General features: G+C 55.5%; 1 protein-coding gene, 1 long non-coding RNA gene and 1 other non-coding gene across 3 annotated transcripts; 2 read left to right on the forward strand and 1 right to left on the reverse strand.

Annotated features, from left to right (window-relative positions):
- Positions 1-2355: 2355 nt before the first annotated feature.
- Positions 2356-14161, reverse strand: LOC128945680 (ras-related GTP-binding protein A). Its single transcript, XM_054289483.1, has 10 exons — positions 14063-14161; positions 13379-13412; positions 11310-11409; positions 10156-10222; positions 9332-9554; positions 8826-8921; positions 7944-8066; positions 5006-5097; positions 4105-4220; positions 2356-2836 (listed from the first exon to the last, which is right to left on the reverse strand). Exons 2-10 carry the CDS (start codon positions 13403-13405, stop codon positions 2739-2741), a joined length of 942 nt encoding a protein of 313 aa, XP_054145458.1. The 5' UTR covers positions 13406-13412; positions 14063-14161; the 3' UTR covers positions 2356-2738.
- On the forward strand, positions 3074-3454 carry LOC128945688 (uncharacterized). The gene is made up of 2 exons (XR_008483889.1): positions 3074-3165; positions 3258-3454. It is a non-coding gene; the product is annotated as an uncharacterized LOC128945688 (long non-coding RNA).
- Positions 14162-14749: 588 nt separating the features above from the next.
- On the forward strand, positions 14750-14821 carry TRNAE-UUC (transfer RNA glutamic acid (anticodon UUC)). Its single transcript has one exon. It is a non-coding gene; the product is annotated as a tRNA-Glu (tRNA).
- Positions 14822-16903: the final 2082 nt, after the last annotated feature.

Raw genomic sequence — 16903 nt, forward strand, 5'->3', positions numbered from 1 at the left:
GGGTGACCTTGGCACACACAGAGCTCATGCAGGGGTGAGGAGGGGCCCCTGTGACCCCCACTTCTACCATACACAACCAGCACCAAACCAACCTCGTTTTGGCAAAAAAAACCCCCTTCCCCTCCTCAGGAAACACCAGGGAGGGCCCAGGACAGGCTCAGGTGGGGACCCTCCCTCAGTCAACCTCCCCTGGGGAGTTTCTGGGGACCTGCACCCACAGCACCCCCAGCCCAAGGTCACCGAGCTGAAGGACCAGCAGCAGGCACTGGTGACCTCCCGGAAAGCACAGAAGAGAGGGGGCAGCAGGGCAGGGGTTCCCCCCAAGGCCCCTCTCCTGCTCACCAGGGATGGATTTGGGCAGGAGGGGCAGGGAATGGTGTGGATGCTCCTCACGAGGTGCCCACAAGGCACAGTTCACCCCAGGGTGACTTTGGGGACTCTGTGACCCCTGGATGGGCTGGAGGAGCTGGTTCCAGCTGGAGAGCAGCGTGTGGCCACCACAGCCCCATGTCCACCCCCTCAGCACCTCCTGGGGACAATTCTGTGCCACTAAAGAGGAAAAACAAGTGGCACCATCCCCAGGGAGACCCTCAGGAATTACTGACCCTACACAGCTCACCCAGGAGGAAACAGCCTGGGGCTGACCCCACTGGAGCCACCCAGGCACCAAGGCAAGAAAGAAATAATGATAATAATAATCCAAAAAATCTGGAATTATCTCCAGGACAGCCCCAGAGCACAGCCTGTCCCAGGGAACTCACCCCGGGCCCCAGAGCAGCTCCCAGGGAAAGGAACTGGGCCAAGGGGGGATTTATTCAGGATCTCAGTGACACATGGCATCGAGTTTCTCCTCATTACAAGGTCAAGTGCTGCAGGAAGAGGCTGGATCACGGCCACCTCATCCAGGTTTGGGATGGTTGTGGGAGAAACACCTGGAGCAGGCATCAATATTTTTTTTTTCCTGAGGGCAGGAGGTGCTAGAGAAAGAGGGAAGAGGGTGATGGGCCTGATCTCCCAAATGTCCCTGCTCAGAATGGAAGGGGCCAGAGCAGCTACCGACCCCAGGCTCCCAAAAAGGCCTGGGATCTGCTTTGGGAAGGGACAAAGGACACATCTCAGTGCCAGGGAGCAGGCAGGGCAGGTGCTGCGACACAGCCACCCGTGTTTGTCACAGGCTGCCACCCCATGAGCACAATGGCACCTCGGCCACAGCAAAAGGACCAGGCTCATTCCCACAGAGCCCCCAGACCCGTGCACTTCAGGAAAAGGGATTTGGGGTGGGAGAACAGCAGAACTTTACTCCAACCCCACTGGGGCACTGTCCCAGGAGCTCCAGCTCGGCCAGGATTTGCCTCCTGACAGCTCTGGCCATTTGTCCCTCACAGCTCTGTGTCACCTGTCCCCACTGCACACTCCCCTTTGACATCATCCCACTCCCATGAGCTGCTGTGGTTTGTTCCCAAAGGAAACCCAACTCCTGTCACCATGGCAATGAGCAGCGTTCCCACCGCCCCCAGCAGGTGCCCAAAGCCCCGGGAACCGCGGCCTCTCCTGAAGCCCTTCCCCGTGGGATGGGATATTCCAGAGGCTCCAACACAGCTCCACATCATCCTCTTGGGAAGCTGTGACATTCCCAGGCACGGGGCAGCTCCAAGGGGGAACAGCGGCTGTGTCGGGGCTGTTCCACGATTCCCACTCCAGCTACTCCACACCTGCACCCCGGGGAACGCAACCTCTGCCCCTGCCCGGCCATTCACAGCTCTCCAGGGGCTCCCTTGGAGCAGCTCCTCTCCCACGGGGACGATTCCCACGGAACTCCCCCAGCCCGAGGCACGGCAGCTGCCGGGTGGGCGGTGCGAGACGCGGGTGAGCAATTCCCGGAGCATGGAGCGGGGCTGCGAGCTCTTGTGCGGAGCCCTCAGGTTCTCCGTCCCTTTTATCACCTCGTTCCTACTCCTGGACTCGCCCCGATGGATTTCTCCCCTGGACTCAGGTTCTCCAACCCTTTTAGCTCCTTTCCCTCCCCTGGACTCAGGCCCTCTGGCCCTTTTCTCTCCTCGCTGCCACTCCCGGACTCGCCCCGGAGGATTTGTCCCCTCCCAGCGGGTGTGTGGGCAGGGATGCAGGGAAGAGCCAGGCACGGAGGCACCACACCCATTTTTACACAGTAATTTGATGCAGCAAGAGAGAATAAAGGGAGGGAGATGCTGCCAAAGCGATTCCCAGTGAAACTCTGGAGTGGCTTTCAGCCAAATCCCCCCCCAAACCACACAAGGAGCCACCCAGCCCCTACAGCTCCTGCCTCCCAAAGCTGCCCCGGGATTCGGGAGAAAGCAAACCCACTTGGCAAAGCTCTCAGATCTGAAATCCCTGGTAGCAAAAATTTATTTCCATGACCAAAGATGAGGAGAAATTTATAAACTTTTTCTAGCAACCATCCAAGGAAACAGTAAATATGCCATCAGCCGGCAGCCCCGCGTCCAGGAGGGCTCTGCCACACCCCCTGCGGGCACAGCACCCTCCTGCCTCCTTCCTTCCCCACCTCCCGTGCCAGGGAATCCGGGAAGCTCCGCGGCGGCTCCGGCCAGCCCCCAGCTCTAGTGTCCAACGTGATGAGGAGAAAAAACAAGCAGCACACTCATTTCAAAGCCCAACAAAGACATGGACAGTGTTAGATTCTCCTGAAAAGAAGCAGTCCCGGTGTGTTTTTTCTCCCCACAAAGCGCCGGTGCCTGGGATCAGCGCATGAGCAGGCTGTGCTTTGGTCCATCCACCCTCTCCAGCTTCTCAAAGTGTTTCCTGGCGTTCCGGATGTTGATCAGCGTGGCCGCGGAAGCTGCGACGGAAAAGGGACAGGGGAGATAAAAAGAAGTTGAAAAGGGTGAGAGTCACTGTGGCCTCAGGGCTGCCTGGCTCCAGCTGCTCTGTCTGCAGGGGCTGGGTGCATCCTGCTGCTCCCGAGCCAGGCATAATCCACAGGGGGACTTTGGGCAGGGAAAAATTTAGGGTGAGATGGGCTGGGCAAGGTTTAAGGTGGGATGGTCTGGGAAAATTCAATGGGGGAAGATCTGGGCAAAATTTGATCTGGGATGGGTAAAAGTAAGCATGGGAAGGTCTGGGCAAAATTCAACATGGAAGGGTCTGAGCAAAATTTAATAAGGGAAGGTCTGGGCAAAATTTCATGTGGGATGGGTAAAAATTCAGCATGGAATGGTCTGGGTAAAATTTCATGTGGGATGGATAAAAACCATGGGAAGATCTGGGCAAAATTTCATGTGGGATGGGTAAAAAGCATGGGAAGGTCTGGGCAAAATTCAGCATGGAAGGGTCTGAGCAAAATTTAATATGGGAAGGTCTGGGCGAAATTTCATGTGGGATGGGTAAAAATTAAGCATGGGAAGGTCTGGGCAAAATTCAGCATGGAATGGTCTGGGTAAAGTTTAGTGTGGGATGGCCAGGGCTGTTGGCTGATGCCAGCAGAACATGAGGAAAAGCCTCGCCCAGGGAGAGCTGCTCCTCCCAATGCTGCTCCCCAGCCCAGCAATGCCCAGGGATCCCCCAGTGTCCCTGATTCCCCAAGGAGGAGGCAGGGAAAGCACAGCAGCAGGCCTGGGGAGGGCTGGGCAGTGTCCCTGCAGCCCCTGAGCTCCCAGCAGCAATTCCAAGAGCTGTGTAAACAGGGATCTGCTCCCAGGGGCTGCGGGCTGGCACTGCTGCAGCTCCTCCTTGGGATAAATAGAGGCTGCTAAAATTAGAGCCTGTCCACCCAAGACAGCCCAGCAACACCCAAACATGAGCCAGCTCTGCTTCATCCCCAAAAATCACCGGGGCTGCCAGCTCCCAGCTGCCCAAAATAGGCTTTAGGCACGACCTGCTCAGCCAGGTCTGGTTTGGTGGCTCCCTGGGACAGCAGCAGCAGCTCAGCTGTGCCACCACCACCTCTGCAGGGTCCTGGTCACACTCAATCCCTCTCTCTTAATCAGTTCTGTCATTAAAAACTCATTTTCCAAGGGAAACATGGTTTAAACTGGATTAATTCCATAATTTTTGAGGTTTTTCTGGGTTTTTTTTGTCCCAAGCAGGTTTCTCTTGGCTCTGACTTACGTATGGAGGGGTCTGACATGACCACCATCACGTAGGTGTTGGATGTGAAGATGTCAATGAAAGCAGCAAAGTTGGAGTTCCTGACCTCCATGCTCTGGAAAGAAGCTGCCAGCTTACTGAAAAACAAGGAAATAAAGGGGAGAAAAAGAGTGAATGAAGAGCTTTTGTGCCCACATGGCCAAAATCCCTGATCTGAGCTGTTGGGAACAAGGAGGAGCTGCAATTCCCACTCGGCAAGGTGTGGTTACAGCAGGGCTTTGGCTGGGCTTAGTTTTAAAGGCAAATTCCTCAGTTTGGGGCCAAATGAGAACAATATCAGCTGCTTGTGCCTTGAATGAAGGAAATTCCAGACACAACCTCCCTGACCAGGCCTGCTCCCCATGGATACCAGGGCTCAGCCATTCCCAGCTGGACATTCTGGATAAGCAGCAGAAATAAGCATAAAATGGGAATATCTGGAGACATCTGAACATCTGTAAACCCCTCCAGAAACTTCTCCATTCTATCCAGCTCCAAACACCCTCAGAATTAACCTGGCAGTGGAGCCTGAGGGCTGTGCAAAGCCAAGCTTCCCATTTTTCCACTGAAATCAGGGATAAACAGTGCCTGCAAGCCCCATCCTCCCCAGGCTGCCCTGTGGGCCTGGGTTGCAGCAGAGCTCTCCATTCCCAGATTCCAAGAGAAACACTTCTGATCACTCCAGCCCTGGAATTCCCCTGCCTTGATCCAGGAAGAGGAGACCTGGAATGAAACAGCACCAAAGCTCTCCCACCATGAGCAAAGGAGGAGTTAAATTAACATTTAAATGATTTGTGTTCCAGCTGCTGAGGAGTCAAACTGGGATTCTCTGGAGAGAGCTGGAACAGCCCTGATGTCCCCAGTGCTGCTGGGAGCAGCTCACCTGCAGCTCAGCTTGAACTGTTTGATGATGTTGCTGATCTTCTCAAACCTGTGCACGTCCCGCTGCTCCTTGCACTGGTAGTGGGAGATCACCTGGAGAGGGGCAGAGCAGTCAGGATCCCAGCCCAGCCCTCCCACAGCAGCTCTGGGAATGCCTGGGGAGCAGGGGGGGTCCCTCTGCCTTTGGCTGACTGATCTTGGGAGTTTCACAGAAGTTCAGGTGGCACAGACCTGCCAGGTGACACCACTGTCCCCTGAGGGCTCAGCTGTAAAACAAGTTCCAGTCACAAAGCCAAATGCAGCTCCTGGCAGCAGCCCTGCCACTCTGCCATCCAGGAGAGCAGCCCAGGGAGTGCTGCCCAGCTGCCACCCCCACCCTGGGCAGCAGGGCAGGAGCTGGGCACAAAGCAAGGCACAATTCCCCAGGGAAGCTGCCCACAGGCTCCAGGATTGCCAACAAGGAGGGTTCCTGGCTGCTCCACACCCAGGAGGGCTGGGGAGGGCCCCCAGATGCTGCCCTGTCCTGTCCTGTCCCCTGAGCTGATCCCAGAGAACAGCAATTTACATCTTGCTCCCAAAACAGGTGGAAACAGAGTAAAAAAATGTGTCCATCACCTCAGGAATGGGCTGGGATGGATTTTCCCTCCCATCCTGCACAGGCAGTGATCCCAAAGGCAAATCAAGCTGCTCCTCCCCTAGAAAAGCAGCTCAAAGGCAGCTCAAAGCTGCTTCCTTGGGAATTCCTTCTCCATTCCTTCTCTCACTCCAATCAGAGCAGAGGGAGCAGCCCTCATGCCAACACCCAGAGGGTCTGAAGGGCTTTAGGAACCCCGAAAACATCTCCACAAACATTCCCACCGAGCTGGTGGCCCCAGCCCTTTATTGCTCAGCCACATGGAGTGAGAGCTGCATTTCCTGCCCACACAGCTCCATCCCCACAGCAAAGCTGACAGCAATCTCTTCACAGCCTTAGGCCAGCTGCTTTGAACTCTTCACAATCCCAAAATCAGCTCTCTCTGGATGTGTCAGGAGCCCTTGCACAGGGATCTGAACTGCTCTATTCAGGGAGTCACATTTATCAGGGTTTTTTAGGGTTTTTTTCCTCTTTTTTCCCTTAACCACCTTAAACCCATCACTTTTTAAACTTGCCCAATTATTGCCACAAGCACAGTTTTAGCCACATTCAAGACTTGCAGTTCCCAGTGTTCAATTTCCTTCCTAAACTTCCCAGATGAGGTTTTTCCACTCCAATTTAAACACAATTGTAGAACTGTACAATTCTACAATTAAAATTACAATTTCAGAATAAGATTTCCCAAAGAGATTTTCACAGGAAGATTTCCCTTCAAGAAGAGTGAGTCTTGAGAATGTGTAAATATATGAAAAAAAGGGAGGAGTTTTTTAAGAAGTCACCATTGCACTTAAATTAAGCACACAATTTTTGAAGCAAAGATAATTTCTTTCAGTTAAAAATGTCCTTGTAACAATCACACTGTCACACACCCCAAGGTGGAACTATTCATTATCTCCAAAAGGTCAAAAAGCAGAACTTGCCAGGCATGGCAAGTGTTTGTTTCTGATAGTTTAAGGAGGAAAAAAAAAGTCATGGCTCCTTTCCCAAATTCCCTCCATCATTTCCAAATCACCAGCAAGGAAAACACTCCAAATAATTCAAGTATTTCCTTCAGCTCAGCAAGAGTTTGGTGCAAAGTGTGAATATGGCCAAGAACCAAGAGTGGTTTTATCTTTGCAGAGGGATTGGGAGCACAAGGACCTGGAAAAGCATCACAGTCCCCTGGCTGACCCCGCACCCATGCTCTGGATTTGCAGAACATCAAAAACCAAAAGGAATCAGGTCCAGCTCAAATGCCCCAGCAGGAGGAAGTGAAAAGGTTTGGTTGTGAAGCTCCAAAAGGTTCCTGCCCTGTGCAGAGGGGGATTCTCAGAGCAGTCCCACCACAATGGGGACATGAAACACTCCCAGAGCCTGCAAGAGGAAACCCCAACCAAAGCTCAGCTCAGGGGGGAATTCTGGGATGGTCCCATGCGTTGCAGACATTTTTTCACAGAAATCTTTTCTTTCAGATTTGTTCATCTTCTGGGAAGCAAAGGCCCCAGAAGAAGAATGTAAACAATGATTATCAGCTGCTGTGGAATGCAATAAGATGCACCTGTGATTAGTTCATATTCCATGTGTTTATAATTAAGGGCCAATCACAGGAGCAAGCTAGAGACAGAGTCCCTAGACACAACTTTGCTATAGATTCTTTTCTATTCTATTCTTAGCTTAGCAAGCCTCTGCAACTTCTCTCTTTATTCCTATTAGTATAGTCATAATGTATTATATATCATATATCAATAAATCCAGCCTTCTGATCATCAAACAAGATTCTCATCCTTCTCTCACCATAGAGACCGTCATCAGGTGTCTGTAATACCCATGGGCCACAGGGTCCCAAGGCCTGGATCAGGGCACTCTGCACTGGGGCTGCCACCTCCCAGCCTCCATGGGATCCGACAATGGTTTGGCTTGGAAGGGCCTCAAAGCTCATCCAGTTCCATCCTGACACCTCCCACTGTCCCAGGAGCTCCAGCCCCAATATCCAGCCTGGCCTTGGGCACTGCCAGGGATCCAGGGGCAGCCACAGCTGCTCTGGGAATTCCATCCCAGCCCCTCCCCACCCTGCCAGGGAACAATTCCCAATTCCCAATATCCCATCCATCCCTGCCCTGTGGCAGTGGGAGCCATTCCCTGTGTCCTGTCCCTCCATTCTTGTCCCCAGCCCCTCTCTGGAGCCCCTTCAGGCCCTGCCAGGGGCTCTGAGCTCTCCCTGGAGCTGCTCCTGTCAAGGATGGCACCCCCAGCTCTGCCAGCCCGGCTCCAGAGCAGAGGGAGGGAAAGGGAGGCTCCACACAGGGAATCCATGCCAGGAACTCACCAGGAACGTGGCTCTCTCAAACAGCAGCACCTCGTCTGCCTCGATGATCTGAGCAAAGTTCCTCAGGTTCATCTCCAGCTGCTGCACGTTGGGGATCAGCTGGTAGACAATGCTGGACCAGGCCTGGACAGAGAGACACACAAAGGTCCCACCAGCTCCTCTCCTCAGCCCCTCGTGAGAAATGTGCTCCCAGAGGGATTTTTGGCACTTCTGGCTGCTGACAGCCTGGGCAAGGCTGAGAAGCTTCTCCACCCTTCATGCTCAGGTCCCAGAGGGAGTCCAGACCTGAGGAGACCCTTCCCTGGCTCCAGTTCTTCTCCAGCAGGCACAGAAACTGCAGTGCTGCTGAACAGACTAAAATCATCCCTGCTTTAAGCTGGGAATGCTTCTGTCTCCTTCTCCCACTTGAGTTCACAGAGATTTTTAATCCTGAGCAAGGTCAGCACACAGATGGACACTTGGCAGCTCATCCCTGACCCAAACAAAGTTCCACCTTATCCCAACAGGCCAGAAACAAGCCCAGGAGGGGCTGGGGGATGTTGGGATCAACATCTGTGCTCATCCACACTCGGATTTTCCAAGCTCAGCCTCCCCTCCCTGCCCAGCTGCTGACCCAGGTGTGGGGCAGTCACAACCTCACCCTTCCCAGAGCCAGGGGGATGTTTGGGATGCCTGTTTGCCAAGCTCCCAATATTTACCACACACTCCTGACTTCTTAAAATGAATTAATAAACCCAGGACTAATTTGGGTTTCACTGACACCCCGCAGAAGCAGCTGCAGAGCTGAACACAGCAGCAGCAGCTCCAGGGATCCTCCTCCTGCCCTGCTCCCAGTGGGAAGAGGAAGAATCCTCCCAGATGTGGAGAGGAAGCTGCACCAACCTTGTAAAGGGTCTCATCCCAGATGGAAGTTCTGAAACAAACACACTCCAAGGGCCGGGAGAGGCGCTTCAGGTCCTCCTCACGCTCCTTAAAAATCTGGGGAGCAAAGAGAGTTGTGGGGTTGAGTGAAATGTTCCTGCCTGTGCTGTGGCTGCTGTATGGATTTATGGGGTGAGTTTCACATGGATCTCTGGGACACTGCAGGGGAGAGTGGCCAGGAACCCTCCCAGGGAGCAGCAGGGATGTCTTGCTGCAGAATCCCAAAATCATTTGCGTTGGAAGGAGCCAAGCTGTGCTGGGAGCTCTAGGACCAGGCAGGAAAGGCTTCTCCTGTCCCTAAAAACCAGCACTGCTGCTCTCCACTGGATTCTAGGATGACACACTTTAAAAGAAGGCAGGAAAAGCTCTGAGGACATCTGAGAAAGCCTTCGAGGAACAGCCCCAGGGGCTGCCTTTGAGCTGTGACCCACAAGGGATGCATTTCCATGGCAATGCCAGCTCCTCACCAGATCCCGCTGGTCCTCCTGCACCAAGTCCATCTTGTGCACCAGGCAGAAGATCTTGGCATCAGGGGAGTTCTGCAGGATGGCCTCCAGGCAGGACTGGTAGTAGTGCATGTCCTTCTCCAGCTCCCTGCTCTCCACGTCGAACACGTAGATGAGCACCTCCACGTTGCGGAAGATGTTGTCCCTCTGGCTGGTGAAGTAGTTCTCCATGAAGGTGTCCTGCCTGGGGGGCACAGCAGGACACTCCTTAGGGCAGCTCCTGGCTTTGTGGGAAGCTGCTCCTGGCAGGAGGGCCAGGCTGGGGTGTGGAGCTGCCAGGCTGGAGCTGTGTGCCCTGGGCACTCCCAGGGAAGCTGGAGGCTCCTGGAGAGCACCAACCCCCCAGTCCCACAGGAAACCAAAGTTCCCTCATGTGCTGCTGCTTCTGGCCCCAGGCTGGCTTTAAGGAGCCTTCTGTGAAAGCCCACAGCAGCAGAACAGGTGAAACGTGACCCAAAGCATCAGCTCAGCCTTAAATCCCAGGATTAAATCTCCTTAACTCTGGCTGAACATGACTGAGGTGGTCCAGAGGCCATGGAGTTGAGGAGGGGACACATTCCTTGACAAAAGCTGCTTCCAGGAGCCACAGGATCTACTTCCAGCATGGCCTCTGCACAAATCCCACCTGGATGGAGCTGGAGTGAGCAATTCCAGCACCTCAGGACAGCAGGAGAAGGAGCATTCCCTTGGCACCACCTCATCCCAGGGGGAGGAAATCCACCCTGCTGCACCCCTGACTCCCCAGAGCCTCCCCCAAAGGCTGGGCAGGAACAATCGGTACCTACCCTCCACAGTCCCACAGATTCAACACCAGGTTTCCCAGGAATCTGACGTGGGAATGCTCCACATCAACTGCAAAGAGACAGCAGGAGCTCACTGACTGCACCACAGCCAGGGCAGAGCTTGGGCAGCCAAACATCATGGCAATCAGCACCCAATCATAGAATGGTTTGGGCTGGAAGGGATTAAAGCCCTCATTCCAGCCCCTGCCACCTTCCACTACCCCAGGCTGCTCCAAGCCCCATCCAGCCTGGCCCTGGACACTTCCAGGGATGGGCATCCCTCACAAAGCAGTCCCAGTTTGTAAAATCCCACCAAAACCCCATTTCCCAGAGGAACTCAGGCTTCCCTGCCCACTGCTCTCCTGAGAAGTGCAGTGAGTGTTCCTGTTCACTCCCACATTCCCTGATCCCTGGGACACTGTAGGAATGACTGTGCAGGGCTTGAAGCCATCCCTGACAAAATAAACCAGGAACACAGGGAATGTAAACTTCAGGAAGAGGCCAAATTCATGGCAAAGGGGAAATTTACACCAATCCCTGACATGAAATCCACACAGGCCCCTCCCAGTGAGAAGCACCAGATCCCAACTACTCATCCACCTCTCCCAGAGGAACCACTTCTTGCTCTTTCCCAACAAAGGCTTTGGAAAGGGAAGAAGGAAAGGCATTCATTAAGCCCAGTGCATCATCCTGCCAGAACCACGGGGGCACTGCAGGATCCCTGTGCTGGAGATCCCTGCAGGAGCAGGAACATTCCACCAGCACACAGGAGGCTCTGACAGGTGGAGCTGCACCAAAGCTGCTTCCTGATCCCAAAAATAAAGAGTTAGGGATCAAATTTAAATAATAAAACAGCAAATGCTGCTTCCTGATGCCAAAAAAGGGAGTTAAGGATAAAAGTTGAACAATAAAGCAGCAAAGGCTGCCTCCTGATCCCCAAACAGGGAGTTAAGGATAAAAGTTGAACAATAGAGCAGCCCAGCCGATCCCAGCGCTGCCTTTCCCTTCCCTCCCCTTCCTGCCTGTCCCTGGCTGATCCCGAAGCTCCCAGCCGGTGTGGCAGCTGCAGGGACACACCCAAGGGACCCGGGGTGGCTGCAGGGAGCGGCCCCGCCCTCTGCTGAGGCTGGAGCTGCGGGAATGGGGCAGTTCCTTACTCGTGGCCCCCAGGCGCCGCGTGTCCCGGGCGATGTAGTTGGCAAAGATAATGGATCTCATGCTGGTCTTGCCAGACCCACTCTTACCCATCAGCAGCACCTGCACGCGGGGAGAGAAGGAAAAATGAGCTCCCACAGAGCACTGAGTGCCCCCCAGCTCCCTCGGGCTGACAGCTGAGTGCCCAAGGCACTGAACACTGCACTGGCACAGCCCGGCTGGGAATGCACCAGGAGAGGCAGAGAGGAGCACATGGGGAGCAGGACAGACATCCCAAACACTCCTGGGTGGTCACTGGGCCATGGTCATCATGACCTGCTGGCCATGGTCCCTGGGCCATGGTCACCCCACCTCACTGCTCTCCTTGGTCAGATTGAACACTTTTAACACTTTTCTCCAAAAACGTGGACAGGACTTGGGAAAAGCAGGAGCTGCATCCCCATTCCCAGCCCCTCCCATCTGGTGGCTTTGGTGGCACCAAAGGACTTTAAAGATGAGGAACAGCTTTGTCTCAACCCTCCAGACCAAAAACAACCCCTCAGCTCCTGGTTTTCCACTCCAAACACTGTCCTAACCAGACAGGGGTGGGAGGGTCCTTACAGACCTTCTAACACTGCTTTTCCCACTGGAAAAGCAGTGTTAGAAGGTTTTCCTTTCCCCAAATACCAGGGAAATGCCCAGTTTCAGGTGCTAGAAGACCAGAAAATGGGGAAAAGCAGATGAGACAATTCAGGTCAGCATCTCCAGAGCAGGGGAGACCCTTCATGGCTCCAGTGATGCCCCTCCAGAGGAGACCCTTGGCTCCATGAGTTCCCATCCCTGCAGAGCTCAGGGGAAAGCAGAGGCAGCCAAAAAGCAGGGAATGCTGCTGGGGGTGGGGATGAGGGGAGACAGTCACACCAGAGACAGTCACACCAGGCAAGGCTTTACATTGTGATCTAAAAATAAAAATTAAACAAAACAAACCCATCAGTGGCAGCCAACACAGCCCTGCTCACAAAACCCAGCTGTTAAACAAGTTCCAGTCACAAAGCCAAATGCAGCTCCTGGCAGCAGCCCTGCCAGTGTGCCATCCAGGAGGGATTTCAGGAGAGCAGCCCAGGGAGTGCTGCCCAGCTGCCACCCCTACCCTGGGCAGCAGGGCAGGAGCTGGGCACAAAGCAAGGCACAATTCCCCAGGGAACCTGCCCACAGGCTCCAGGATTGCCAACAAGGAGGGTTCCTGGCTGTTCCACACCCAGGAGGGCTGGGGAGGGCCCCCAGATGCTGCCCTGTCCTGTCCCCTGAGCTGTTCCCAGAGAACAGCCAAGCTCTTATTTCACAGCACCAGCACAAAATCCCAGGCAGAAACTCGATCCCAGTCTGAGGCACGGCCCAAACCAGCCCCAATTCCCAAAGTTTAGGCTGCAGAGGCCTTGCAAAGGGGTCAGACAGCAGCACGGAGAGCCAGGCAGGGAACCCAACCCCACCTCACCATGCAACAGCAGCCAGATATTCCCTTAAGAGCTCTGGACGTGCTCCTGCAGGGATACACCCACCCCTGCCATGCCCAGAGCTGCTGCTCCTTCCCCACGTGTTAAATTTCATCCTCCTGGAGCCCCGAGGGGACTGGGGCTCCTGGGACACCTCGGGAGGGTGGCAGGGACAGGGGAGGGACAGCAGATCCTCCTCCCTGAGCACAGGGTTTTGCAGAGGGTTTTGCAACAGCCCCAGCAGTACTGGGGAACAGCAACTGCCGGGAAGGCTCTGCAGGAACCCAGCCCATGCAGGCCAGGATTAAAGCCAGGTTTAACCCAGCCCATGCAGGCCAGGATTAAAGCCAGGTTTAACCCAGCCCATGCAGGCCAGGATTAAAGCCGGGCTTAACCCAGCCTATCCAGGCCAGGATTAAATCCAGGTTTAACCCAGCCTATCCAGGCCAGGATTAAAGCCGGGTTTAACGCCTGGCACCTCCAGCAGAGGATGCAGCACTGACCCTGAGAGACACCAGAGCCCCAGCCGAGGGATGGATCCAACAAACAGTGCTCATGGATGGGGAAGGGAAACACAGGATCCTCCTGCCTGCCCTTACCTTTTTCTTCATGGCTGTGCTTGGCATCACACACCTGCAGAGAGAAGCCCACCTTGGATCGCTGCTTTTCACACACACATGCTCTGCTCGCCAATCCCAATGCCGATCCCGATGCCAATCCCAATACCGACACCAATCCCAAAGCCAATCCCAATGCCAGTGCTGATCCCAATCCTCATGCCGATCCCAACGCCGATGCCAGTGCCGATCCAACCCCCGGTACTGGGGAAGCGCTGACACAGCCCCGGCTCCCCTCCCCCTGCTCCGGCCCATGGGGAACTCCCGCTGCTGCCGGGAAACCTCCGGCGCTCCCGAAACCGCCCGGCCCGGCTGGGGTGGCTGCGGCCGGGCCGGCAGCGCCTCCGCAGCCCCTTCCCGGCACGTTCCGCAGCCGCTTCCCTCAGGATATCCACAGCCCCTTCCCTCAGGATCCCGCAGCCCCTTCCCTTCCACAGGATTCCCCCAGCCCCTTTCCTCCCTCAGGATCCCGGCAGCCCCTTCCTTCCCTCAGGATCCCCTCAGCCCCTTCCTTCCCTCAGGATCCCCCAGCCCCTTCCTTCCCTCAGGATCCCCGCAGCCCCTTCTCCCGGCACGTCCTTCCGTTCCCCCGCAGCCCCATCCCCGCGATTCCCCTGGGACTCCCCGCAATGCCCGCGCCCCCCGGGCCGGGGCGCGCCTCGGTACCTCCGGCGGCGATGGGCGGCTCGGGGCCGGCTTGAGGGACGATGCCGGTGTGAGCCCCGGCAGGTCGGGCTCGGCGGGCCGCAGGCGGTGCCCGGCGGTGCCCGGTGCGGGGCTCGGCGGGCCGCAGGCGGTGCCCGGGTCAGTGGCGGTGCCCGGTGCGGGCCGGAGGCGGTGCCCGGGGCTGTGCCGGTGCGGGGCCCTGCCCGGGGCTGTGGCGGTGCCGGGTGCGGGGCTCGGCGGGCCGGAGGCGGTACTCGGTGCGGTGCCGGGTGCGGGGCTCGGCGGGCCGGAGGCGGTGCCCGGGGCTGTGCCGGTGCGGGGCCCTGCCCGGGCCTGTGGCGGCGCCCCCGTCCCGCCCCCCGCCCCGCTCACGGGACCCAGCGCTCGGCGGCCGCCGCCGGTCACGTGAGCGCGCGCCCAGCCCGCCCCACGCACGCGCGCGCCCCCGTTGTCACGTGAAGAGGGCGCGGGGCAGCCGAAGCCCCGGTCGCCATGTTGGGTGAGGGCAGCGGCTCTCTGGCACAGCGGGAGAGCTTACTGGGGGCTCCCGATGAGTCCCGGGCATTCCCGGTGACTCCCGGTGTCTCCCGTGAAACGGCAGAACGGCGCCCGGCGGAACTGCTCGTGGCGGTGAGCGGGGCGGGTAGTAGCCTTTTGGGGCGCGCAGGTGCAACGCTTTTCAGCGCCTCCCATATGGTCTAGCGGTTAGGATTCCTGGTTTTCACCCAGGCGGCCCGGGTTCGACTCCCGGTATGGGAAGTTTCACTTTTCGTCCTGCTGGATCAGGAAACACCCTGCTCTCTTTTCCTATTTTTCCGCACGTTCTCCCTCAAAACTCCTTCGGGACTTGATTTTTGCACCTCTGCAGCAAAATTTCTCGGCGCCAGGAGCCCCCTGAAGCCGTAGGAATCGCTTTGCCTCTGCAAACTCAGCCTCACAGCTATTTAAAACTTCAAGTACATTGGAGCACAGATCCCCAGCTAATTAACATGCTGTTAATTGGCTTTTTTTCTCTAACACAAGCAAGAAAATTCCTGCTTGTGTCCCACGGTGTGTTTTAAACCACCCTGACTTCCTCAAGGCAAATAGGATTGTGCTGAAGATACATATTTAGAAATCCACATATGACATATAGATTTATACATGTTTATTGCTGAAGGGACTCCTGGGAGCTCTCCCGGACCAGTGGACTCAGAGATCTGGAGAGATCTGCTGGGGTTTCCTGGCTTCCAGAGATCCTGGGCCATCACCTTGGGTGTCTGTGAAAAATGAGTATTTTATGATTGGCTTTTCGTGAATATTCAAATGAATATTATATGTCTTATGTTAGAAAGTGATGCTGTATTAATTCTCTTAAGTAGTGTGTTAAATATAGTTTTAGGTTATAACATAATGTTAAAATAAAAACTGTGCTCTGTAAGATACTTTTTTAAAGAAAGGACTGCAGCGAGATAGCAGCCACAGGACACCTGAATCTTTCAGAGAAAGAGAATTTATTGCTTCATTATCAGAAGAAACGAACTTCTTCCTGCCTTGCTCAGCATTGAAGCTGCTGTCAGGGTTCAGAGGAAGAAGCTGACACTGCCCAGACAGAATCCTGTGTTTGAATGGAATTTATGCATCATGTATGAGGTGTAGGAATATGCAACAGGTTATTGCTTTTAAGGGTTAATCCTCTGTTAATGTGGGTCCTTTTTCAGGCTTATTTTGTCCAGAAAGAGGTACCTGGACTGTCCACAACTCTTTGTTTTTATTGTCTCATATTTTCCTAAATCCTAATTATCCAAATTTTTATTACTCTAATTATATTGCTAGTTTTATAACTATTTTATTACTATGAAACTTTTAAAATTTTAAAAGCAAGTGATTGGTGTTTTTCACAGTGTCCCCTCCCAGAGCCATCAGTCACCTTGGGTGTCCCCTGAGCCCTTGCATGTCCCCATGAGCCCTGTCACCTTGGGTGTCCTCTCTGAGCCTCACTGTCCCTCCCAGAGCCACCAGTCACCTGGGGTGTCCCCTTCCAGCCTCATCACCCTGCGTGTCCCCTCACTGCCATCACCCCGTGTACCCCCTCAGTGCCATCACCCTGTGTCCCCTCGCAGCCTTGTCATCCCCCTCAGAGCCATCACCCTGTGTGTCCCCTCAGAGCCATCACCCTGTGTGTCCCCTCATTGCCACCCCATCAGTACCATCACCCTGTGTGTCCCCTCTGAGCCTTGCCATCCCCCTCAGTGCCATCACCCTGCACGTCCCCACAGTGCCATCACCCTGTGTGTCCCCTCAGTGCCATCACTCCCTTGGGTGTCCCCCCTGAGCCCTGTCATCCCCCTCAGTGCCATGCCCCTGTGTCCCCTCAGTGCCATCCCCCTGTGTGTCCGCACAGAGCCTTGCCATCCCCCTCAGTGCCATCACCCTCAGAGCTATCACCCTGTGTGTCCCCTCAGTGCCATTACCTGGATGTCCCCTCAGTGCCATCCCCCTGTGTGTCCCCTCAGTGCCACCCCCTCAGTGCAATCACTCTGTGTGTCCCCTCAGTGCCACCCCCTCAGTGCAATCACCCTGTCTCCCCTCAGTGCCATCACCCTGTGTGTCCCTTCTGAGCCATCACGCGGTGTGTCCCCTCAGTGCCATCACCCTGTGTGTCCCCTCAGTGCCATCCCCCTCAGTGCCATCACCCTGTGTGTCCCCTCAGTGCCATCCCCCTGTGTGTCCCCTCAGTGCCACCCCCTCAGTGCCATCACTGTGTGTGTCCCCTCACAGCCATCACTCCCTCATGTCCCCCCTCAGAGCTGTGCCCCCCTCCCCAGCTCTGGCCCCTCCCTCCCTTGGCACCGGGCAGTT

The sequence above is a fragment of the Melozone crissalis genome, unplaced genomic scaffold (genome assembly GCF_028551555.1).
Source record: "Melozone crissalis strain CALT ecotype California unplaced genomic scaffold, PUWL_Pcris_2 ptg000068l_1, whole genome shotgun sequence".
In the NCBI taxonomy this organism is placed as follows: Eukaryota; Metazoa; Chordata; class Aves; order Passeriformes; family Passerellidae; genus Melozone; species Melozone crissalis.

Coding starts and splice junctions, on each gene's coding strand:
- LOC128945680 (XM_054289483.1), bottom strand. CDS start 13,405: ATGCCAAGCACAGCCATGAAGAAAAAG. Junction 10,223..11,309: donor GCGGCGCCTGGGGGCCACGA/GTAAGGAACTGC, acceptor GTCTCTTTGCAG/TTGATGTGGAGCATTCCCAC. Junction 2,837..4,104: donor CATGTCAGACCCCTCCATAC/GTAAGTCAGAGC, acceptor TTTCCGTCGCAG/CTTCCGCGGCCACGCTGATC.